At 36.9% G+C, this 27,242-nt stretch overlaps 1 protein-coding gene across 10 annotated transcripts in view; it reads left to right on the forward strand.

The window, feature by feature from the left end:
• Positions 1-27,242, forward strand: part of macrod2 (mono-ADP ribosylhydrolase 2) — a 668,211-nt gene that overhangs the window by 175,206 nt on the left and 465,763 nt on the right. For all 10 annotated transcript variants that reach the window (XM_051125202.1, XM_051125209.1, XM_051125205.1 and 7 more), the window contains exon 4: positions 2,565-2,594. In XM_051125202.1, coding sequence (XP_050981159.1) covers positions 2,565-2,594 — 30 coding nt within the window. The remainder of the gene's footprint in view (positions 1-2,564; positions 2,595-27,242) is intronic.

The following is a 27,242-nucleotide window of genomic DNA, read 5'->3' on the forward strand; positions in this document are numbered from 1 at the left end:
AAGACCTCAGCTAAATGACTAAACATAATTGACTAAATATAATAGCTGAACAAATATGAAGGATAATTGAAATACAGCTGAATACTTAAGTGTGAGCCCACTGTAAACTGACATATTCCAGTATCTGTTGAATGTCTTAATTTTGTTGCATGTGTGTTGTCTGTGATTGTATTAACACAGAGTGTTTCTCTTTATCTCTGGTGTGGTTTTTTTTTTTTTTTTTTTTTTCTTTTTCTTTTCTGAGGTACATGCGCTATTTCCCTATGGGCCCGACAGGAAAGTGTGAGCAGCTTTTAGCTGCTTGGTATCAACCTTGAGTGCAAAAGGAAAAACACAGGAAAGATGCAATTGTGTGTGTGGAAGTGTGGGAATGTGCGAGGATGCCGTCACCGTGGAGGCCGGCGTCTGTGTTGTTTTCTGACACTAACTAATGACCAGCACAATCTTAGTGTTTCTGTATTGTTAGATTTACGAGCTTAGCGGGACGCCTACCGCTGTGAGTCCTACCGGCCCTCGTCAGTTCTTTAAGAGAGAGCAGGAAGCTTTGACTGGGATTTATGACCCGAACAAGACAGAAAAAAAACTTGCACCATGTACAGACAGAGCTTTGTTTTTTGTCTATTGAGCGTTGTTGTCTTATCAAGGGTGGACACCCAGCAGCGCAAAGGTCTAGGATGACACAGGAAGTAGCACATGTTGTCTTCCTGTCTCCTTTCCTGCACCAAGATGGCCGTGTAGGTGGTATTTTTTCTTTTTTTTTCTTATATACAGAACAAGACAGACAGGAAGCTAATGTGTTTTATGATTAATCACTCTATCAAACTGCAATATGGCATGATTATGCCTCTGGTGTAGATTTCTGTTTAGATTTTAAGTGTGGCCTGTTCGGACTCAAGTTCCTGTCACTTTGGATCATACTGCAAGTAGCCAGTTCTAAAGCTCAGCAGCGCTGAGATATTTTTCAGAAAGTGCACACGTATTCTCTTTTGCTTTTTCGCAGCAGCTGTTCTCCATTTGTTCTCCTGCTCGCTGTCTTATGATAAGAGATTGCTGAGGAAAAGTCCCCATCCATTTTGAGGATTTTAATGTCTCCCTTGATATCGGTTGCTGAGGGGTTAGTCTTGTTGTCGATCTCAGTGGAGGTAGCAGGGTTTTTTTCATGCTTACCTAGACGCTTATGCTCTGAGAAAAAAGAGCAGGAGCGAGGGAAAGAGAGATCAAAAGAATCCCACAGAGAGACTTGCTCCACAAAGGGAAAGAAACATTTAAGAAAGTAAAAATAAAAGGCCCTCGTGGGTCATTATTCTCAACTTTCTCGGCGTCCCCACTGGGATGAGAGATGCCGTGCTGTCGTTGTTGGGAAAGCTCAGACAGAAGCGCAATCGCACTATTAGGACCTTTCTTTGCTGTTAAAATGCTGGTGCGTCACTTAGCATTTGTTCTGAGCTGTGCAGATTTAATATATAATATTAATCTATATTATTTGTTTTTATAAAAAAATGTAATGTGCAGTTTTTAAATGGAAACTGTTATTTGGCTTCATGTATATGTGTATCAATGCATATTATAATTTAGATTGGAATGCATGTTTTGTGACATACCTGTAATATTTTGTTATTATTTGGGCTTAAAAAATTATACATTTTTTAAAAATCATAATCAGTTGTTATTTTATTTTATTTTATTTTATTATGTTTTTATGTTATATTTTGTACAATAAAATAAATATATTTTAATTATACAACATTCTTTTAAAAATCAAAATCAGTTGTTAGTTACATATTTTTTATTTTATTTTATTTTAGGCTTTTTTTTTCAATTAACAGTTGATTATGATAAAAAAAAAAAACAAGTTGTATAATTAAAAAAGCCCAAAATAAAATAAAACAAAATAAAATAAAATATGTAACTAACAGTTGATTATTTATTTTTTTAAAAAGTTGTATAGTTACATATTTTATTTTATTTTATTTTATTTTATTTTTTTATTTTATTTTATTTTATTTTATTTTATTTTATTTTATTTATAATGCATCACCACTTGTAGAATAGTAAAAAACGCTCCTGTGCGGCTGATGGCCCTCTTAAGTAGAGAGGAGTGGAATATAGTTTTACTCCGTCTGTTTTTAGCACTCTTATCCGGGCGTCGGGAGGGATTTCTTAGACTGGCCACTGACCCCACTGCACTATCGGAGATCAGAAACATGGCATCAAAGAAACGCCCGGGCCCCAGCCGCGTCTGCTTAAACTCACCACAGCAACTCTACGTGTAGCCCACTCGGCTCTGACAGAAAACACGCAGCCTGGGCGTTTAGCGTTCAATAGCGTTCATTTAGGAGTGTAATGATAGCATTCTGCAGTGTGGCTACCAGCTCACTGGTGCCTCAAACCTCTATTCAGTGCAAACGTCTGGCTTTGGAGTGTTCTTGACCTTCAGGTTCTACATCTCCGTTGGCTCTCATCTGAATGATAGTGCGCGCCACATTGAGCTAAAGTGCTTCTTTTCAACGTATTCCTTAATGTAGACTCTCATGTTGTTTTTCTCTCTTTTGTTTCCTCTACAGCAAACTCTTCTCTGCTCGGCGGTGGAGGAGGTAAGTGTGTCTTATCTTACTACATTTTCATTGTAATGTCATTTTGAGATGTTAGGTGGTTTCTCCATGAATTCGACAGCGGGGAACGCATCGAAATCTGAAATATGAGGTGTCCAACCATGTCTGTGCTTGCCCATGTGGGCGGTTAATGCAGCAACACTACCCAGGCCCTCATTTGGAAACATTTCTGCACACATTTTGACATGATTGAAGTAATTACACAAAACACAAGACATGACAGAAGGAGTAAAGACGTGTCGGGGTGTGGGGTCGGGAATCAACCCAATTACAACCGGAATTTTGATCCACCTCACTTTTACGGAGGAATCCGTTTAGTCCCGGGATAATGAATGTAGGTCAGTCGTGTGCCCCTTTTCGCACGATCCATTGTTTATCCATCTGCGCCACGATGTCAGGGAGGGTCCTTCTCCCCTGCCACATCTCGGGTGCCGACCACGCTTGATTGGGTCCCTCGTGAGGAAGCGATTACCACTCGTGATACACTATCCGTCTCACATCACACTCTCCTTAGTGCGGCTCTTATGTTATCTGATGTGTGCTAAAAGCCCCCGAAACCCCCGTCTTTCTTCATCGTAGCTCTAGAATAGACCCTTATCAGCCACTGTGACCGATTTCCCTGATTGAAGAAGTGGCGAACAAAAAAAAACAGGCTGATTAAGGCCAGAGGTCACACGTCTGTGACAAAACTACTTACCACAGCACTTGTCAGTGAATCGCTGTGACCCCCACGACTGGGAGTCAAACGTTCCTGCGGTCCCGCGCTTTATTGGCACCTCGTTGTATGTCATCATGGTCCTTTTATTGATTTGTCACGATGCAAAACGTCTCGAGGGCAATTTGGTTTCTTCATTATTTCGCCGTAATTGGCTTTTGATATCGGTGCGCGCCCTCACGCGTGTGTAAGGGAGACTATTAGAGGATGTTCATCGGCTGCTGCAGGTGAACGAAGGCTGATGTTACGCTGTGGGAATATTTTTTTGTACCTGAAAAAGATCTCTGAAAGGAAATATGCCTGTTAGCATTGCATCTGGAGGTGTTTTTTCCCAAACCTGTCAGCCTACGAACAAAACTCACATCCCTGATTAAAAAAACAGCTTATTGTCGAGCACTGAAGGGAGTTTAATCAAAGCCTGTATCAAGAGCATTGTCTCCCCTAATTGTCATCCCCAGATGCCAGCGCTGGAAAACCAATTAACCCGTAACTATAAGACATTTGGTTTAGTGTCAAAGAGGAAAACAAAAATGCTAATGCAAGGTTGGCAACATAAGAAAACGCATGCTAAATTTTGAAAGCGGGAACGGACTGATGGAGATTTTAGGCTTTGTTCACACTGTACTCAAATTCAGTTTGAATTTGTGTTTGCAATGCTGCACATATGAAGTGAACAATGTATTCTAGAGTTCAACTACTGTTTTAGATACACAACATATCAGCAATCCGTCATCTCATTCGATATTAGATATATATCAGCCAATAATGGATATTTAGCAAACACATTTTCTCCTATTTTTACTTTAATATTACTTTTGTGGTCATTTAACACCAGTTTGGACTCATAAGATTTTTAAAAAATGTTTTTAACTGCAATAATGTTGCAGTTTTAAAGAACTGTTATCTATGTACACTACCAGTCAAAAGTGTTTGAACAGTAAGGTTTTTAATGTTTTTTTTAAAGAAATCTCTTCTGCTCACCAAGCCTGCTTTTATTTGATCCAAAATACAGCAAAAACATACTTCTTTTTATTTGAATATATTTTAAAATGTAATTTATTCCTGTGATCTCAAAGCTGAATTTTTAGCATCATTACTCCAGTCTTCAGTGTCACATGATCCTTCAGAAATCATTCTAATATACTCATTTTGTATTATTATTATCAATATTTAAAACAGTTGAGTAGATTTTTTTTTTTTCAGGATTCTTTGATGAATAGAAAGATCCAAAGATCAGCATTTATTTGAAATTAAAAGCTTTTGTAGCATTATACACTATACCATTCAAAAGTTTGGAATCAGTATAATTTTTTTGTTTGTTTGTTTTTTGTGAAATAAATTATAGAAATTAACTTTTATTTAGCAAGGATGCTTTAAATTGATCAAACGTGATAAAGACATTTATAATGTTTCAAAAGATTTTTTTTTAGACAAATGCTGTTCTTCTGAACTTTCTATTCATCAAAGAAACCTGAAAAAAATTCTGCTCCGCTGTTTTTAACATCATAATAATAATAATAAAAATAATAGTACATGTTTTTTGAGCTGAGCAGCAAATTAGAATATTAGAATGATTTCTGAAGGATCATGTGACTGGAATAATGATGATTAAAAATGCAACTTTGAAATCATAGGAATAAATTACATTTTAAAATATATTCAGGTAGAAAACAGTTAAAAAAATAGTAAAAATATGTCAGGTTTTTTTTTTTTTTTTTTTTTTTTTTTTACTTTTTTGCTGTACTTTGGATCAAATAAATGCAGGCTTGGAGGCTTGGTGAGCAGAAGAGATTTCTTTATGTACTATAATTTAAAATGTAATTTATTCCTGTGATGCCAAAACTGAATTTTCAGTGTTCAGTGTCACATGATCCTTCAGAAATTATTCTTAGTAATCTAGTGCTTACAAAACATTTCTTATTATTATCAAAATTGAAAACATTTGTGCTGCTTAATATTTTTCAATATTCTTTGGTTAACAAAGTTCGAAGAGCAGGATTTATATGAATTTGAAATCTTCAATAACATATATGTCTGTATTATGTTGTTTTAAATGTTGTGACTGTCAGTTTTGATCAATTTAATGGATCCTTGCTGAGTAAAAGTATTAAAGTTGTGAATCTTAAAAACAACAAAACATGAAATCGGTAGTTGTAAATGCTACACGTGCATTTAATACAGGGCTATTAATTATTAGTGTTTTAAAAGAGTGTTAAATGACAACAAAAGTAATATCAAAGTAAAAATGGGAGAAATGTGCCTGCTAAATATCCATTAATAGCTGATGTATATCTAATATTAAAGGAGAACTCCACTTCCAGAACAACAATTTACAAATAATGTACTCACCCCCTTGTCATCTAGGATGTTCATGTCTTTCTGTCTTCAGGAAAACATTTTTTGAGGAAAACATTTCAGGATTTTTCTTCATATAATGGACTTGATTGGTGCCCCGATTTTGAACTTGCAAAATGTAGTTTAAATGCAGCTTCAAAGGGCTCTAAACGATCCCAGCTGAGGAAGAAGGGTCTTATCTAGTGAAACGATTGGTCATTTTTTTTGGAAAATAAAAATTTGTATACTTTTTAAGCACAAAAGCTCGTGTAGCACAGGATCTGGGATGCACGTTCATGTACTATTGAATCACGTCGAAAGGTCATGCGGAACGTAGGCGGAACTACAAACCCAGTGTTTACAAAGCGGACACGCAAAGACTGAGAAAGTGCAAGTAAGTCAAACGCTGTTTACAAACAAAAAGCTACAACGATGTCGGATGATTCTGAAGTTGTAGGAGAAAATAACATGGAGTTTTTTGACATACTCTACCTTTTTGAGCCAGAGTACACAGACGATGAACTTAGACGTGATTCGTAGTAGTGATGGGAAGTTTGGATCATTTTACTGACTCGGACCTTTGAGTCTCGTTCAGCAAAATGAACAAATCTTTTTTGAGTCATTTTGTTCATTTCGTTCATTTTAGCAAAATATAATTAAAATGTTACGTGTTACTTCCCTAACACATCTACTGCTTACACAAACGTTGATCACACTACAAACAAGACAAAACTGTAATGCTATAAGAAACAGAAAAGATTAATTCATTGTTTACCTGGGTCTTTAGTCTATGATTAGAAAGTGCTTAAGTATACAAATTTTTATTTTTCGAAAAAAGTGACTGATCATTTCGCTAGATAAGACCTTCTTCCTTGGCTGGGATCGTTTAGAGCCCTTGGAAGTTGCATTTAAACTACATTTTAGAATTTCAAAATCTGGGCACCAATCAAGTCCATTATATGAAGAAAAATCCTGAAATGTTTTCCTCAAAAACCATAATTTCTTTACAACTGAGGACAGAAAGACATGAACATCTTGGATGACAAGGGGGTGAGTATGTTATTTGTAAATTGTTCTGGAGGTGGAGCTCTTTTTTGTGATGATAAAAAATCTATTTGCTGATATATTGTGCATTCCTATCTAAAAGAGCATTTGAACACTGCTCTAGAATACATTGTGTACTTCTTATGTGCAGCATTGCAAAAAAAGAAAAAAAAATGCCTTGAAATCTGAGCTGATCTTTTTTTTCCCCCTGGTGGTCAAACTACAAAAATGAAACTAATTTGAGTAGGATGCACCAAAAATTCTGAATTTCCCTGCCTTGCTGAACAAAGCCGAGTGTAATCCTTTGGCAATAATTGCAAAACCAAAGCAAAAGCAGACTGACATGAGCAAAGCTCATTCTATGGTTTGAATGATGATCCAGGTAGCAAGAGTTCTTTGGCTTTTATCTTTCAGAGACTTCAATCTAAGTCGACTTTCTCCCATTTTTTTAATCTGCCTCTCCTGTTTCGGCCGAGACAAAGCTCTTCATTTCTTTCTCACTCTCTCCATTCTAAAAAAAAAAAAATCTTGTATGTCCTGGGTGGCTTTATCTCTTGACCCTTCCATATCAGCAGTGGGGTGGCAGATACACAAACCTGTTTTCTTTTCTCCCCCTTTCCTACTGCCTATCGTTTATCGAGGTGAGGACCTCCATCTGTGACGAGTTCATCGCATTCGCTACTCTTCAGAAAGAAAGACGTAGGCTTCCTCTTATCTGGAAGGTTTTCCCTGCTCTTGTTTTGCTTTCTAATGACCTAAGATCTGGCAGACTTTCTAACGTAAATAGAAGGGAAAGTTTCTACTGTATGGAGCTTTGAACTCGGGGTGGGGCAAAAGGTCACGGTCATTTAATTGTTCTTGTAAACCGTTTTGGTGTTTTACACTTTAGCGTACCAGCATTCCACCCAGTTTTGGACTCTCACAGGGTTTCATAGCTGCGGTCGAGTGGTTTCCTGTAGTCGAGCCGCAAATGCAACACACAACAAACTCAATCAAAATAAAATTGGTGTGGTCAGCAAAGCACGTTATTTAGTTCCCACTTGCAATGGGCATGTTGAAATCGTGTGTTTCTCCTTAATCTAAATGATCTCTGGTTAACATAAGTGGTCATAATAAAACAAAACAGACAAACAGAAAACAGATTGTGTTTTTCAATTAGAAGATCCCTTAACTTCACAACCGATCGCAATATCTTGACGTTTGCTTTCTAGTAAATTAAGCAGTTCGAGATGCATCTGGTTGTATAAACTGTTTGTTGTTATTTGGTGGCTGGGTGTTGATGGAGTTCTGATGGACTACGTCTGATATAAACAAGTCCTGATGTCTTTCAGTCTGCTTTTTGGTGTAGAACGTGATGATTTTGCTTTTTACTTGGTTATGAATCTTCAGTAGTGGAGAGAACTTTGATGTCTTCATCCAGAGGGGATGGTGGCTCGTTTACATTCTGACTGCAGTGATTTTGCCCGTTTGGCACTGAGGTTTCAATTAGACCACCCAGACAAATCACAGCATTTTTGGTGACGTTTCATCCTTGTAAAGTTGTGTGAAACCAGAGTATGTGAGTGGAGTAGAAGTGACCCCATAGCAGTTACCCTTAAATGCCAGAATGTCTGCTTGTATGATTTAATTACATTATATTGTGCTGTTTTGAATAAAATATACATTTAAAAAAAAAAAAAATGTATCATCAAATGTTTCCAAATGTGCGTATGACCGTAATGTGGTCCAGTGAAGTTCCCAATTCTCCTTGCTGGAATAAGGACATGTCATGTTCCATACTTGAATTATGTCTCCTTATTCCGAGCTATGGAGCAGTAGGTCGCTTGACCTTGCAAAAAGCAATTAAGACCGTGTGTGTGTTGCCAGCAACATCCGTTAGCCTGCGGGCATTAATCGTTGTATTTTTTGGGGGGTGAAAGTGACTCCATTGACAGAACACAACCATTGAATAGCTTTTTAAATTGCTTTTTCACACATTAAAGCAGCCTATTGATACCTGACGGCTTGCACGAGTGCCATGTTGGGATTTGCAAATTCTTAGAGACATTGGATTTATGTGTGGATGTTACTGTTCTGTATGTTTTCCAAATTGGCTGCAAGACACGTACTGTATAGAGCTTCTATTTTGGTCTTATTCAGCTCATGTAATTATTGTTTCATCACATATATCTCCATGGAGCCTATACCAGCTATACATTCAGCTTCATTTCAAAGATTATGTTTTTACAATGTGATCACAACTGAAGGGTTTGCTCTAGTTAGATTTTAGACAGTTTAAGCAAATCTCAGTGTGCAGTGTGTTCACAGCCTACTGTGGTTGACCAAAGGATCATTGGGGTTTTTGTAAAAAAAAATAAAAAAATAGTTGATTGATTGATTTATTTTATTTTAGAATATGAAAATATCTAAAAATGGTTAATTCATTACTTTTTCCAAGATTTCATTCATGATTAAAAAAAAAAAAGTAGTTGGTATCATGAAAAAATATGGGACAATACTTTTAAAACATTAATATTTGTGGGTTAATTCCTAAGACATAAAAAAATACGTTGAGTGTGTGTGTGTGTGTGTTTTTTATTGCTATTATTATTATTTTTGAATATGACAATATCTAAAAATGGTTAATTCATTACTTTTTCCAAGATTTCATTCATGATTAAAAAAAAAAATGAAAAAGTTTACATTATATTAGTTAATGAATTTGGTATCATTAAAAAATGCGACAGTACTTTTACAGCATTAATATTTCTACGTTAATTCCTAAAAAAAAAAAAAAAAATGCGTTGAATGTGTTTTTTTTGTTTGTTTGTTTGTTTTTTTGGAATATGAAAATATCTAAAAATATTATTAGTTAATGCATTTGGTATCATAAAAAAAATATGGGACAATACTTACGGAATATACAGAAATATTCATTACAGAATGAATATTTCTAGGTTAATTTCTACATTCTACACTAATTAATAATAATAAAAATAAAACATTAATGTGTTACAGCCATGAATTAATAATAAACATACAAGTGTATTTATAAATGTCAAATAATGCAGATAAATAAATGTTATAATAAAAAAGGTTGGTCTTTGTTTGTTCATGATACCAACTGCGTTAAATGTTAAAGGGATAGTTCACCAAAAAAATGAAAATTATCCCTTTATTTACTCACCCTCAAGCCATCCTAGGTGTATATGACTTTCAGACGAATACAGTCTGAGTTATATTAAAAAATGTCCTGGCTCTTCCAGGCTTTATAATGGCAGTGAATGGCTGTTGAGTTTTTTCCAATAAAGAAAGACATTTTTAATATCCGATTGTATCCGTCTGAAAGATGATGTTATACACCTAGCATGACTTGAAGGTGAGTAAATCATAGGGTAATTTTCATTTTTGGGTGAGCCATCCCTTTAACAAATTGAATCTTTTGTGAATAAATATTTGTATGTGGTTGAATTTACCTCGCCTGAATGTGAAATGGAAAACCTAGAGTGGATTTGAGCAAGTGATTACATAATTCTTTCTGTGTGGAAAGGAAAATGCTTGCATTACTTTGTCGTCCAGCCATCCAGTCTCTCTCCATACGAGTATCACTTTCAGAGGGCAGTTTAGACCATACACATTCGTAAACACATTCCCTTCAGTGTTTTGATCTGCTGCTGAATGCAGCCAGTCTTCTGTTTTTCAGTTTGCAGGGGTGAAAGTGAGAGCGGCCTCTCTCTTTCATCTCACCGGATGTCTCTCTCATATCAAATCAACATGATTTCACTGTTTCATCCTTGTGTGCTCGCGTGAACCTCTGCACAATTCATCCATCCTTTCATCTTTGCACCTAATACAGAACATCATGAATCACACTTCATCTTCAGGTTTCCTCAGTTTTGCTTAGTAGCTAATACATCATCAGTGCTTAAAACGGTTTCATCCACGCACCTGCTGCGAGACAGCTTTTATCCATGTTGGGCTTGCTGGAACAAAAGCACCACACCTGCCACTTTAGCTACGACCACATCCATGCTCCAATTAAAGCTTGAAATGATGCAAAACCCATCCTTTTGTCCCAACTCTTACCAAAACATCCTCCACATGCGGCTGTCAAAAGGCGAACGGCAGCATGTGGATACATCTAATGGATCTCAACAAGGCCATTTTACTCTTTGATAGAGATGCTTGTTACACAAGCACATGAATGTGTATTCTTCTGAAGGGGAGAGTTTTACCCATAAGCCCTCACTGCGTGCTTGTTCACAGGTTTTTGTAGGAGGATCCTGAAATAGGCTCTGCTATCACACTCTGGCCCAATCAGCAGTGATGGATGGACTAATTGATGGGAAATTATCACACCATTAGTTTTTGGACTACTTCAATGAACCCTATATTTAGATGTGCTGATGTATTATGGTATCTTGGAGAAGGCAGGTTTTTACTTAGATATTTTTTGTTTGTTTGTTGGAACCTTCTAGATGTTTATCAGCAATATATGTGTCTGAAGATGATTTTTAAAAAATTTTTTGAGGCTACTGAACCAAAGGATCTTCTCAGATGAGTAGCAGATTTTATTTATTTTTTTAACCTGGATGATCTACCACTGTTATTTTGCTTTGTGATGGTTGTTCATGAGTCAGCTCATGTCAGTCAGTTAAACTGAGCACTGTTTTCAGAAAAAATCCTCCAGGTCTTGCAGATTCTTCAGTTTTCCAGCATCTTTTGCAGATTTGAACCCTTTCCACGAGTGACTATATGATTGTAAGATCCATCTTTTCACACTGAGGGCAACTGAGGGACTTAAACATAACTGATGCTCCAGAAGGAATACATGATACATTAAGAGCAGGGGGGTGAAACATTTGAACAGGATGACAATGTGCAAATTTTTCTTATTTTGTTGAAATATCATTTTTTCCATTTAGTACTGCCCTTCGGAAGCAACAGAAGATACTTGCATGTTTCCTGGAAGTCAAATTAAGCACAATTTACCTTGATCTTCAAATTGAAAAAGTTTTTACCACCCAGCTCTTAATGCATCGTGTTTCCTTCTGGAGCATCAGTGAATGTTTGAACCTTTTTTAATAGTTGTGTTTGAGTCCCTCAGTTGTCCTCAGTGTGAAAAGATGAATCTCCAAATCGTACAGTCATTCCTGGAAAGGGTTCAAATCTGCAAAACATGCTGGAAAAGTGAATTTTATGCAGAACAGTTTAATTGTTCAGAACAAACAAGGGACAAATGAACAACCATCACAAAACAAAAAACAGTGGTAGATCATCCAGGTAACCACACACAGGACAGTGCTAAATTAAAAAATAACATGCATTTTGTATAAACACTCTTATTTTGTTAAATTATTCACATTTTCACAGATTCTGTAAGGGGTCCCCAAATTTTCACGTGCCGCTGTATACTAGAATGGAAATGGTGTTCTGAGTGTTTTTTCTACTACTACTACTTTTAACATGAGGATTTTTTTTGCGTATTTTATCATCCGCCAGTCAAAAACTTGGAAAATTCTGTCTTAAATTACTCACCCTAATGTCGTTCCAAACCTTTAAGACCTTTGTTCATCTTTGAAACACAAATTAAGATATTTTTAATGAAATCCGCAAGCTTCCTGACCCTGCATAGACAGCAACACAACTACCACGTTCAAGGCCAAGAAAGGTAGTAAGAACATCACTAAAACAGTCCATGTGACATCAGTGGTTCAACCATGTTATGAAGCTGCGAGGATGCTTTTTGGGCACAAGGAAAACAAAAATACCAGCTTTAATTAACAGTTTCTTCTCTTCCGTCTTAGTCTCCGCCGAGTTTTACAAGAGTGTATATGCAGGATCGGAAAGCTCTTGTATTTCATAAAAAATGTCTTAATTTGTGTTCTGAAGATAAAAGAAGGTCTTACGGGTTTGGAACGACATAAGGCTGCGTAATTAATGACAGAATTTTCATTTTTGGGTGAACTGTCCCTTTAATTGCCAAATTTGAGAAATACTTAACAAACTAAATGCACATATATAATTATAAGGATGCGTAAATAAATTGCTTTATTAGCAAATGCCAAGGAAGTTGTTTCCCCCACTCTAATGCATCATAAAGGACACATTAATGCAGGTGCCAAACAAGGTGGCAGGTCTACTGTCACATCTCGGTTAAAGTGCGGGGTCTCTGCCGCCGATGCTGGGCTCAGTGTTCGCATCACTGTTCCCTAGGACTGATGAATCATTCATCTGTGTCTCCACACATAAATCTCCCCACTGTCATCCCATCGCCATCGGCAACCATGTCATTAGTTAGTCAATGGCATCGCTTGGGCTCTGTCTGTGTGCACGATGCCAGGAAAGTGTTTCAACTTTAACCTGCAAATTTCTGTCTGCACACACAAATGAATTACTCCTGAACCCTTTCAATTGGTGAATAAAAAATAAGGATACATTTTTAAAACCACCACTATTTACTGGTTACAGATGCAGGTTTTTTTTTTTTTTTTTGAATGATCCAGCAGTTGGTGGACGTGCAGTATTTAGCTGTTCAGAGTAAATGTCAACAGACACTCCATGACATTCCCGTGCAGCTTAAATCTTCCGGTAAACACCTGAACAAACTACTTCACTAGAGCCCTTCATTCCCATGGGAATAACCCTGTTGGGGCTTGTAAATGGTTTTCCCTTCACACATTCACAGTAAACAGTCGTGATCCCAGGAAATCATGATCCAAGTAATGATGTTTGTGGAGAGCCTGAGTCATTTGTTTAATATACACCAACAGTATACACAGTTGTTTTTGTTTTTCGTCTTATTTCTGATGTTTGGACTTCTGTTGCGCACCCTTTCCATGCTGACGTGTGCATTTAAATCTGTGATTTGCTCTCTTATAAGATACCTGCAACCTCAAGCACACTAGAGGAAAACTGTAACAGCTATCTATAATTTTATCTCTGTTCTTGTGGAGAAAATATCCTCGAGGCAATGTCTACCTCCAGTTTGACCCATGACAACATGTTATTTGAGGAAGAGATCCACAGGACTTCAGGTAATAGGTCTGTGTGACGCATAGATGGGTGTTTTAGCATGTCATTGAGAAACGGGTCGGAAGAAGTTGCGATTATCGTTCCTCTATGACGCATCAGAACAGTCGAGTGCAGGAGTGTGGACGTCCTCCCTCCCCTTCCGCATTATTCTGGGTCAATCGCTGAGATTTCAGACAAAGCCGAACATTCCCTTTCTGAATGTCACTTTAGATTTGGCTCTGAAAACCTCGTGTTTGGTGCTGCGGTCGCTGAGCCTCGCTGGCTTTGCCCACTGGGAGTCATTCTTGTTTGGAGGATGAGTCGCCCTGTCAGTTTACTCATTGGTCAGTTTTTGCGTCCTCTAGCCGTTGGCTGCGGACAAAATGTATCCTGACAGTTTTAGGAGCAGTGAGGAACGGTCCCCACAAGAGCACCATAGTCTCACCAACAGGCCACTTCGCAGACCTAGCATGCTAGTCACCCACAATCCCTTTAACGCTGGTTTGATCTGTCAAATCGATGGCCGCTTTTAATGTCGCAAATGGACTGTTTTGAAAAAAGGCCCAATTGGATTGAATTATATTAGATTGTCTATCACTCCAGAAGGAGTTGGCTTGCAAAAGCATAGCACTTTAGTGACGTTTCACTGAAACTTCAAGTTAAAGTTTTCAACCCAGGGTCATGAAAATACATGCCTCTATATACATTTCTGCAACACCATAATTACATAGTGAATAAGTGAAATGCCCAGAGAGTAGCGCTGAAACACACGTTCAGTATGTGACCATGGCACGTTTTTATTATGTTGGTACAGGCACATATTGCTGCGTAAAAATACGCTGCTTGAGGTACGTTTTGCAGCTGTTCAGAATTAAAATATCCAGGGAGCGTCGCTAAAGGTTAATGCTCTGCCATGTTAGAAATATCCTTTATATCAAACCCAAACCTAAACTTACCAGACAATGTTAACAAATTCAAAGGTGAAATAAAAATGCATTCATTGATGCAGCCATGCTATTTTAACTTTCTTATGTGGATGTGAGCTATTTTGTTGAACTGTATAGTTTCACGGGGTTCATAGGGTATAGTGGGTTTTTTTTTTTCTACTTAGGTGGTCCTCAAGACAAGGGAAAATTAGGCAGAAGTACATTGAAAGTATCTGAAGTCATTTCAGGTTGTTTCCTATAATTTAAATTCTTAGAATGTATCTATGACAAAGGGTTCTAAAAATATGGCTTCTCATAAAAAAAATAAAGTGTCCCTGTGGCTCATTTTGCCCCAGGTTAGGGGTAAGTTGACCTGAGTCAGGGGGTAAGATGCACCGTATTAGTAAAAACTGACCATCTGACTGAATCTGATTTAAACCCATGTGAAATTTTAAAGATAATTGACCTCTTTCTTAATTAAATTTCAAACAGTCATTTAATGGTAAAAATAATCATTTTACAAACAGTCATATTTCTTATCTTAAAGCTATCTTATACAAAATAAAACCAATCAAATTGTTTAATTTTCAATCTTTAATTGTTTGAAACAATGTGTTGAACACCAAAGTTTTAACCTTCTAAAGCAGACTAAACAGAGAGTTTGCTGAGTAAAACTGAATCAGAACTGAATTAGAATGAAGGAATAAATGTCACTGAAACTAATAAATATTTTAGTCTACAGTTTCTTGGCATGGTAGGTTTTCTGCAATGTCGAACCGGCCATTAGGGACTACAGATGGAAAGATATATTTGATTATAATGTAATGAAAACATCTTCTGCTTCTCAGAGAATGATTTGGTGCACTTTTATGCTATCCCTATCAAATAAACTACAAATTCTATCTATATATATGTATGGTAAACTAAACTAGTTGTGTAATATCACATTAAAATAACAGTTTACTTCAGAGATTTAACTTGATTTCAGTGCCTTATGGTGAGGTAAGTTAAAGTGCTGGCTCTACTTACCCCAAAGCATTTGGTTCACTTTGCCACATAGCTGGCTTTTTGATGACAACAACAACAAAAAAACCTTACCAATTCAGGCTAGTATTTAGCTAAATGATTTGCATGGTTTTTGTTGATACATTTGTTTTGATGTAACAGCCATTACATCTGTTATGCTAAAATTGTACTTTGACAAGCCAAAAACGTTTTTTAGAGTAAATGGGTGCCTTCCACACCTCCCATGTGTTTTTTCTTTTCACAGTCTGGCAGAAATGATGTGTGATTCCAAAATACATGGTCACATAACAGTAAAAGTTTACAGTTGCCAAAATACAGGGGGTGGGTCAACTTACCCACTGGCTCAACTTACCCCACTCTCCCCAACCGGAGCTCTTCATCTCTCAAACGCAATGCCGTATCGCGTGAGCTACCGAGCAACCTACTGAATTAGAAAACTCATGCATATGAAGCTGTATAGGTGATGGCAACATTCAAAAGTAGGGGGACGATAGGGGTTAATATGTGTGGGAAAGCGCTAAATTAATATCACCTCTTTAAATGTGGATTAAAGACCTCATGCTAATTAGTTTGTTTTGAAAAAATGTAAGAAAGGTTACGAAATTAAAGTTTAGTCAACAATATAATATGATTAGATATAAATATTTATAATTAAAGCAATCAACCCCTTTCCAGACAGTACAGTGACTAAAAGGCCCATTATCGATAAGATTATACTATGTACAGCTACACTTTTGAGATTTTTAAGAACTTAATTAGTCACCTTTTCATTTGTTATGTTCACCCTCCCTTTAATGTTTTTATGCAGTTAAACTCTTGTGTCAAGTCCATCAAAGAAACTTTAATTTGTTACGAATATTATTTATATGAATGCATCTTCACCTGGAATAAATTCAGCACTATAATCAGAAGATAATCAGCCACTGGTGGCTATTAGATGGCTAAACAGATAAGCTTGATCTGATGTGCCCATATACTCACGAAGCATTTATGTGATCTTTATCACTGAGATGAACATTAAGCCCGTCTGGTGCACAAAGCATTAACTCAAGCATAGGATTAAATAGATTTGGGACAAAAACGATTAGGTTCAGTGCTATTAGCTTTTAATGGGCTTGAGTTAGCCACAGAGCTGTGGAGTATGGAGCAGGATGTTTTCTCTAAAGTGAACAGATTCAGAAGGTTTCAGTAATTACCACAAATTAATTCAATTTTAAATGGAATTTACTACAATTCTCAAGTGAAGTGTGAAGCAGGCCGCATTAGCTGCACAGGCGGGAGACTGGGATCACTGAAGGGGTGTATTTGGACGCTCTTAATGACGCCGATACAAAAGAAAACATTAGCATTCGCTCAAACCCCAGTCTTGTAAAATGCCAGAGTCCATAGGAAGCAATTAGTTTCAAGCGTGAAACAATGTTTGAATGTGTCTCTTATGTGTGTGTGTGAGTGTGTTTACACGGACACACAACATCACAACAGCGTCTTAATACGGGATGTTGTATTCGTTGGTTCTTCTGTGAAAGTACAGTACAAAGGCTGTAATTATGACAGATGTCAAAACTGTCATAAAAAAAAACAACAACAGATTACTAGAACAAAAGCTCAAAAATCATATTATCCAAGACCCTTGGTATTTACGCAGACTGACTCACGATGAAAGTGCGTCTTCTCTCCAAGTAGACATTCTTTTTTTCAGCATCTGTTATGTCTGTCTGTTTATGCCATGATATTAGAAAAAAAGTGGGTGGAGATATCAGGGTTTGGGTTGTGTGGGGCAATGAAGGGGGTTGTGGGTTCAACATTGTCCTGGTTGACATCTCCCTGACACCTCCAATGAGCAGACACAGACCAAGAGTCGTGCCCTTTAGCCAAAGCGTAACCGACTGTCAGCCTTTCGGTGCGTCTCAAGAGGCTGTGCTAGTTAGCGGTATCTGTCAGGTTGTGCTCTCGCCAACAAATGCCGTGTTTCTGCCCTGAGATGGAGCAGAGGAGAGAAGGGGAGCTCTAGAGAGAAGCTGTCATCTTTTTTCTTCTCTCTCCCTCTCTTTCCTCTGTTACTGACGTGAGAGAGGGCATCTTTCCTTCTGGATATTCAGCTGGTGAAGGCTGTCCTGGAGAACGCCGCATCTGTCTAGAGAGTGTCACTCAAGCAAAACAGAGACAGCTCCCACGGGGCAGAATGAATTCATTCATGGCGTTAACCCCACGGTACCGCCAGCCCTCCTGTCTGGGGCCGACACGTTAGACACAGACACACACATACGTGCACATACATCCATGTCTGTGTGGGTCTCTGAGGGATAATAGGTGACTCCAAGGAAGACACAGTGAGACTGGAGTCCGGCATTTTGTGCATGTGAAATAGTATCCCAGTTTCATGTATTAGATACAGCTTTTTGGGATCAAACCTCCCCAGCTAACTCTGTAATGCCACAGTGAGAAAAATCATATTTTACTCAATTTTGTGAGTATGCTGTAGTCCAGATTTGAATTCTAAATTGAATGTGACAAGGATTGTGCAGCATGAAATAAAGGTGAGAAAATTCTAGTGCTAGTGCCAATGTTGGGGGTAACACATTACAAGTAAGACGGGTTACTTAATCAGACTACTTTTTTCCATGTAACTAGTAAAATTACTTTTTAATTTCCAAGAAAATGTCTGAGTTATTTTTTTCAAATGAGTAACACCAGTTTTCCCATTTATTGATTGAAAGCTCTCCTGTCCCCAGAAATCGGGAGTAAGATGTTACTTTAGTTCTAGAATAAATGTGAACATGCATTAATTCATCTTCAAAATAAATAAAAACAGTGAAATGCAACTCAGAATGACGTAAACCTGCAATAATTAAATGTTAAATAATACAAATATCCTTTATGTATTTAATCCCATTTTATTAACCGTGTCTTTGCTACTGATCTTCTATCCAATTCAACCACACTAATAACCAAAAAATCACTCAAGATAAACTAACAGTTGTTCCCCTTTTTTGTTTGCTGAAGAATGTTGAACTTTCTATTTCTGCGTTCTACTGTACAAAAGTGAATTTACTTTTTCTTCAGCCTGAGGCTTTTGGTGTGAAAGGGGTTTTACTTTTTATATTAAAAAAAAAAAAACAAGCAAGCCCGGATTTAAAAAGTAACACAAAAGTAACGTAACACATTACTTTCCATAAAAAAGTAACTAACGTAATTAGTTACTCCTGGAACCAGTGTAGACTGATTCATAAACAAATGACTCTTATATGATACTTTTTAGTATCAGAAGTATTTAGTACAACTATTGTAGTCCAATTTGAGAACAATGACTTTTAAAATTCTTTTTAGTTAATCAAATGTATTGAGTTCAACAAGACCCACGAGTTGTCGGTTTGAAACAGTTTGACAAATGCTTCACCGAATAAACTTACTGAACTGCAAGTTATCATTTACTTTGTGATGTTCCTTTTGAAATGAAGCTTGTGCGACTTAAATCAGTACAATGACTGTCTGATTAAAAAATGTATTAAAGAATTCCAGAATACAAATTGCCTTAATTTACCCCCATGTCATCTAAAATATTTAAGTCTTTCTTTCCTCAGTCGAAAAGAAAGTTAAGGTTTTTTAGGAAAACCTTCTAGGATTTTTCTCCATACACTCTTAAAAATAAAAGTGCTTTAAAAGGTTATTCACAGCGATGCCACAGAAGAACCATTTTTGGTTCCACAAAGAACCATTCAAAGGTTCATTTTTACCTTTTTATAATCTGAAGAACCTTCTTTCGCCACAAAGAACCTTTTGTGAAACAGAAAGTTTCTTTGGATGTTAAAGGTTCTTTATAGAACCATTTAGACCAAAAAGGTCCTTCTATGGCATCGTGAAGCACCTTTATTTTTAAGAGTGTATAGTGGACTTTAGTGGGAGCCAATAGGTTCATGGTCCAAATTACAGTTTCAGTGCGGCTTCAAAGGGCTCTACACGATCCCAGCCAAGGAATAAGGGTCTTATCTAGCTAAACAATCTGTAATTTTCTTAAAAATAAATAAAGAAATGAAAATAATACTTTTTTTAATGGGTGAGTAAATTGTCAGGAAATTTTTATTCTGGCAGATAACTAGTGCTTTTATTAAAAATGCCATTCGTTTAATAACCCTTAAACTTGCATATGGAGAATCAGTCAGTAATTATACTGATTTAAAATGCACAAACTGAGAACTACAGGAGTCAGTTTATACCTAATGGAACAGTTTATCCAAAAATAAATGAAAATCTCTTTCACATAAAACGCTACAGTATATTGCATAAACACTTACACAACTGTGAGGAAATGGTGTACTCTGAAACTCCCTGGAAGCTCTGGTACAAAACGTACAGGTGCTTAGTGAGAAAGACAGGATGAGGGAATGAGGAGGAAGTGAGATGAAGAGGCAGGGAAAACAAGATGTAGAGGAAAGAGGCAGTTAGGAAGTTGGTTAAAACATTGTGAAGTGGAAAGCCCACAGATGGAGGATGTTATCTTAAGCAGGGTGGAAAAGTAGGCCTGAGAAACAGATTTTGTGAGGAATGAAGCAGCGAGGGCCAACTGCGGGGAGGGGACAACGTTTTTGGCAGGTGAGGGGATTTATGAGCCGAAGAAGAGATATTAGCAGAAAAGAAATTTTCTTCAACAATACTATCTGCAGCTCTTACTCTTAATTGGCTCTTATCTCTCACTATCTGTAAACAGTCCGCTCTGTGAACTGCGAAATGGAGAAAGACATGGGGAGAGCACTCACTGAAATATTCTCCATAAATGAGATTTATATTCATTACATTTCCAGAGTGGCTGTTTTAATTTGTCAGTCACCAGGAACCTTATCATTGAAACCATTAAAGGCCTTCAAATGGTGTCTGGATCCCAATGGCCAACCAAAACATAAAGACAATTTCTCTTGATGTTCCTTATAGCTAAGAAAATAAAATAGTTTCTGACCATTTATTTGATTCTCTCAGGAGAACAAAGTTGAAATATAAAAACACTTTTCAAGGGGAAAGATGAGATTAATATGAACTAATTAAGACAAGGTTTTCTGTTCCTTCAGCTGCTGCAGTTTGTGTTTGTAGAGCAAGTAATTAATTGGGTGAATAATAATGACACTTCTAATGCAGCATAAGATGCGTTTCTTTTGCAGTGTATTTTTTTAATATGCTTCTGAAAGTGTACCGATAAATCTGAATCATATGAAAGAGCGGACACAATTTTTAAAATTGACCCAGCAAATTTTTTTACCATTAATTCTCCTGGGCAATAAACAAGCAACGTATTTGTAATTTATTGGCTCATTTATTGGACATTAAAAATAACATACTTATAAGTATCATACTTTTTATCAGCTTATGCAATACTAAATGCTAGCGGCATGTATATAATTAGAGTACTTGCAAGGCAGCACTGTATTGATCAGACATGTTTAAATTTATCTTTACAATCTGAGACATTCAAGCCTGGACAAGTCATTAAAATTTAGTTTTTTACATTATTAATTTAAGTTTAGCTGTGTTATATTTTATGTGCTGGTTTTGTTATTGTAGCAATAGCCAAAAATACATTGTGTGGGTCAAAATGATTGATTTTTCATTTATGCCAAAAATCATTAGGATATTAAGTAAACATCTTGTTCCATAAAGATATTTTATACATTTTCTACCGTAAATATATCAAAACTTAATTTTTGATTAGTAATATCCTAGAACTTTATTTGGACAACTTTAAAGACAGTTTTCTCAATATTTAGATTTTTTTGCACGCTCAGATTCCAGATTTTCAAATAGTCGTATCTCAGCCAAATATTGTCCTATCCTAACAAACCATACATCAATGGAAAGCTTATTTATTCTAAAAAATGGACCCTTATGACTGGTTTTGTGTTCCAGGGTCACATATTATAATAAATGGTAATGAATCATGTACATTTATAAACATGAATGACTAAAAATGTATTGATCAGTAAATAAAATAAATTATGCTAATCATTGAGCTTGAATCACTTAAGTTACAGAAGTCATTCAACTTTAAGTCATAGTAAAAGCCTTAGTTATGCTACTTTGTTTGAATTGCAGTTGGTTTTCTATATTGCATCTGTTTAACCCTTTTTGGCATCCTTACTGCACATATTCTCATACACAGCTAACAGGAAACACAACGCCTGCTGTGTGTCATTCAGCTTTGATGTAACATTTCATTTTCACACAGCTCAAGCCCTGATATAAAATTGCATAATGCTTTAACACTGTTATTTCTCTGCATTTCAAGCACTGGTATTTTCTGCATGAAATGCAGATCTAGCCTTTAGTTATAATGTGAAATAAAACTCCCAATAATTGTGGCTATTATCCCAGTTGTGCAAATATGAAAGTACCATCAACAGAATTGCACAGGAAAGCTTTTCCATTAGAAAAGTGCTAGTTCCGCACACCGCTGTGTGAATGGGAGGTGGGCTGTGCCTGGTATGGCCCCGCATCTCGCTTTTATCCCTACCGTGTGTCTAAATGAACTCCAGAGGTGGGCCACCATGGCTGTGTGAAATCTGCACTTACACCTGGGTCCTCGGCGGGCCCCTGTGGACCAGAGACCCCAGCTGGAGACAGGCTTAAGAGGAGATCAGTGTTTATGAGGTGGGCGGTACGGCCACGGTGGTCCTACTCTTGTGACCGAAGTGTCTCTCTGTATTTGTAGTGTAGACTTGTATACGTTTACACAGCTCTGTAACCTTGAAAGCGCGGGATCAACTGCTGCCGTCCCTTCAGTGTTGTTTGAAGTGCTGTGGTATTTTTTTTTTTTGGCCCTGAAACACTCTTCAAAGAGCTTTGGCTGTGCCCCCTGATAGACTGCAGAGAAGCTGTTTACACAGCGCGGAGTTTGAAGTCTGCGAGAGACTCTGTGAGCGATTGTTTGTTTGCTCTCAGGTGATCCTGCAGGACGCTGTAAGGAGGTGACCAGAGATGAGAATGTGTCCCACAGTACAGATACAAAGCAAAATGCAACTGGTCAATTTTTTAAAAATATCTATCTATCTATCTATCTATCTATACACTACCAGTCGAAAGTTTTTGAACAGTAAGATTTCTAATGTGTTTTTTTGTTTTGTTTTGTTTAAAAGTAGTCTCTTCTGCTCACCAAGCCTGCATTTATTTGTTCCAAAGTACAATAAAAACAGTAAAATTTTGAAATATTTTTACTATTTAAAATACCTGTTTCCTATTTGAATATATTTTAAAATGTACTTTATTCCTGTGATCAAACCTACATTTTTAGCATCATTACTTGAGCCATCAGTGTCACATTATCCTTCAGAAATTATTCTAATATGCTGATTGGGTTGCTGTTCAAGAAACATTTATTATAGTAACTAATATCTATATTTTAAGCAGTTGAGTACTTTTTATTGATGATTTGATTCTTTGATGAATAGAAAGATCCAAATGTATATGCAATAGATGTTTCTTATTTTTTCTTTTTTTTTTCAAATGAAATGATAGAAATTAATAGTTTGATCAAAAGTGATGATAAAGACATTTATGTTACAAAAGATTCAACTTTCTATAAAATTCTACTATGTTTTCAACATAATAATAATAATAATTAATGTTTTTTTGAGCAGCAAATCAGAATTTTAGAATGATTTCTGAAAGATCATCTGATTAAATTACATTTTAAAATATATTCAAGTAGAAAAGTTAGTTTAAATAGAAAAAAATACAAAATGCATCTCTTTATCTATCTGGCTGAATTTTAGATTATTCACTTAAATATTGTACATGAACATATATTATTTTTCTTAATTATTTATTATTTTGGTTTTAAGTAAAGTCCTACTTTTGAGGACCCCTCATCTAAAATGTATAGTCACAGGTGTTGTTTTGTCGGCCTTATAAAAAAAAAGCTTCAAAAGTGTTTTGTACAAGAAATCACATCAAATATAAAGACAGTGAATTCATTTTAGTGTGAGTGTATCTTACACTAAATCCAATCTGAATGGTTCACATGGTTTTTAACTGCTTTATATGTGAGAATTGATCAAAAAATAGTAATAAAATAGAATAAAAAGTCATATTAACAAACTTTTTTAGTTTTGTAGTGTGTGTTTTTGTACATTTTGAACTACCCTATGTCACACCCTTGGTTTGGTGTTAATGAAGTTGTCCTGCTCATAGCAGGCTATTTGTTGAAGTAGGCCCACAGACCTTGGATGAGTCCTGAATGCAGTGCAGTCGTTAATATTTTATTAACTGTGTCCTGATGAGATAAGAACAATGACTGAGTGAAATATTTCCCTCTCTTTGTCTGTTCTGTCATTGGCCGGTCACCTCCCCTCCCCTCTCCTAAGTTTGTAACTAAACACCCTCAGTGGCCCAGGTCACACATAACAGTTGTTTAAAGTCTATAAAAAGTGTCATTGTCTAGCAATGTACTGTAGTTATACCCTCAAAAGAAAGATGGTTTATTTTTCTTGATTGTGTTGCTTTGAAAAGACTCTGTTACGTCTGTTGTAAAAAGTGTTTTTCAATAAGCAGGGCTGTGAACTCTCGGTAGGGGGTGGCTGAGATCTCTGAAGGTAAACCACCATGATGCGGACGGTCCCTTTGATCGCACAAAAAGCACATTACACCCAAGTCTGCTCCAGCAGAGAGCAGATGGCCATTAAACTTACCGTTTTATTTTTCACAGCCTTTTTTTTTTTTACTTAAACGTGGCTTGAAGATTTACAAGTCCTTTTATCGCAGTCGTTTAGGAAGCTGAGCACGCTGATTAGAAACATTCAGCATGCAACAACAAGAAGAGAAATGTTTCATAAATGCTTATCAGAATCACTCATCTTGTCTGTAATTCCCTCCACGCTCAAACCCCTTTCCCTCTTTCGCGTCCCGAGTCTGACAAAACAAAGACCAGCAATAGACTGACCGTGTGAATCTGATTAAGCCTGATTGTTTAGGCTTTGAACTTGGGGGGGGAGTGTATGGCGTTGCCTGTAATCTGCGCTTCAACCAGGCCGAGGTAGTTTATTGGAGAATATGAGTCTTTGTTTAGTTATTTTGTGCAGGGGGTCACGGCCAGTGTGTTTAAGTGAGCTTCATGAAAGAGAAGAACACACGTGTACAGCTGTGTTTAGTTACTGTAGTGCACACTCTCACTGGATTATAACACGCCGCTTCCGCAGGTCTGCTCAGACAACAGCGGCGAATGTCACACCTCCATTCAAGCGTGGCGCAAATACTCGTTAATCTTCATGTCAATCTGCACAGGCGTGTGGGTCTAATTACCCCAACTTGATTAGTCACAACGTGGAGAGGAAAAAAAATCACTTTAATAATGTCTGCCCTGTGCTCGCCTTAGCGCTAACTGACCACCTGGGAGTAGGGATAAGGGATGAAAATACAATTAAAACCCAAGACATTTTTCCACACAAACAATTGGGTGACCGAACAGCCTAAAAAATGGCAAGGAAAAGCAGCATTATGAACACAAACCATAGCCTGACCTACTTTGCAATCTGTGTCTGGCTGTCTTTGATAACTTTTAATTTACTGCGAGAATAAGAGTAGTTTATCCTCTTATTCCAAATAGAATATGATCTTTTGTGATAGAACGAGACCACATCTGTGGTTTGGATAACTACGTGTTGCCATTGGAATATTATGAAGCATTATTGGGCAGATTGAATAGTGTTCTTTTGGATCGGGCCCAGCGCCGGGATTGCAGCCACAATTCCATGTCCACCAGATTTCTGCACGGCAGTATTATCTGTGAAAATACCCTGTGGAGTTTGTTCCTTTCTTCTCCTTGTCTGACGCCACAGCGGAATAAAATCTAATATATCATGAGTCAATGGTCTATTGTTGTACTTGCTTTCCTTTCTCAGATGCATCTGTTGTTGATAAATGTTGTGGATTGGAATCCATCACCCGGCCAGAGTTGAATGAATCTTCAGCATCACAAACACACACCGGCGTTTACCGGCGTCAGCGCGTTTGTTGTCCGGGATGGCGTCTTTCAACTTTTACCCTCCCCGTTTAACAATAGATGGCCATCTTAGGTCAAAGGGCAGTGCATTATGAGGCCAAAAAGGCTGAAGTTCCTGACAAGGCAATTTGTGGTTCATTCTGTGAGGGGTTAGACCTCACAATAGTGTCCCGTAGAGCCCACCGCCGTATGGCAGAACGGCACCGTGAGGCCTAGTTAGTCTAATGAGTATTAATCAGCGCTCACTGGTGCTCTTCACACCTGACCTGCATCCACCAAATCCAATTAAGAGAGGTGAGAAGGACTATATTATGTCACAGTGGGTCTTAGTTAGCTAAGATTCATATATTACGGGTGTGCAACATCGTTAAGAGGGGTTTAATATTACCTGGCCATTTAGTGCATGTGGCTTTACATCCGCCTGCATCTGGCTCAGTCTTTGTTTGTTTACCCATCTGTTCATTCAGTGTCTGTTCAGCAAAATTAATCAGATTCAGTGTCTTTTGAAGCAAAAGTCATTACCGTAGTACAACCAGGACAATATTGTTAGACAATTTTGGATGTTGCATTGGGCAAAAAATGTTCTGTGTGACACAACCGTTGTTTCCTTATTAGTGGTATCATGGCAAATAATTGCAATCATAATGCACGGCTAGGGTAAGAAATATAGCTGCCTTTTCTTTCAGTGTGTTGTTAAGTGAAATCTAAAGTAATACTTCTATTATGCTAATTTCTGGGAATAATTAGATTAGAGAGTCTTAGACTTGCACAAGAATTCCAATCAATTATTGTCGGCTTCTGAAACAAAACAAAAATGAATTAGAAATGAAAACCGAGAGCAGCTTAGCAGCCTTTTTTCTTATTATATCGTAAATAAGATAGGCTCAAAAGAACAGGAGTTTAACTGACATCCTGGGAGGAGGTTATTAAATTCTAATTATAAGGATGTTCCTCTGGTGGAAACAGAGAGCCTGAAAATTCTCATTATGGCGAAAAATGAAAAAAGCCTCAGTTTTACTGTTAGCAGATTAAGGATCAGCTGCAGAAACCTTGGCAAGCCGGTCATAGTATCTGTAGCGAAATGAAACAGTTGACTCAGGATTATATCATCTGGCCAAATGTACATCTGGCATCTTTCTGAAGACTTATTATTGTAGTTAGGCTTAATATGCATAGACTGAAGAAAGTTTTTCTAAAGATTAGTTTTGGTTTGAGCACCACTGACTGACCAGATGCAAGCTGAATGTCACCAAAAGTAGAATAAACTGTAACATTAACTGCATAATTTATTCGTGCAAACAAACAACATTGTTTCATATGAACTTACTTGTTCAGACAATTCTGTTAGGCCGCTATAAGTTTGGGGACAATAGCATTTTAGATTTTTTTTTAAAAAAGAAGTCTCTTATGCTCACCTAGGCTGTGTTTAGTTGATCAAATATCCAGGAAAAAAAAACAATAGCATTGGCAAAAGTTTGGGAACCCCATCTGTGAAATCTGTGAAAATGTGAATAATTTTAACAAAATAAGAGAGATCATACAAGATGCATGTTATTTTTTATTTAGTACTGTCCTGAGTAAGATGTTTTACATAAAATATGTTTACATATAGT

This window comes from Labeo rohita, chromosome 13, assembly GCF_022985175.1.
Source record: "Labeo rohita strain BAU-BD-2019 chromosome 13, IGBB_LRoh.1.0, whole genome shotgun sequence".
In the NCBI taxonomy this organism is placed as follows: Eukaryota; Metazoa; Chordata; class Actinopteri; order Cypriniformes; family Cyprinidae; genus Labeo; species Labeo rohita.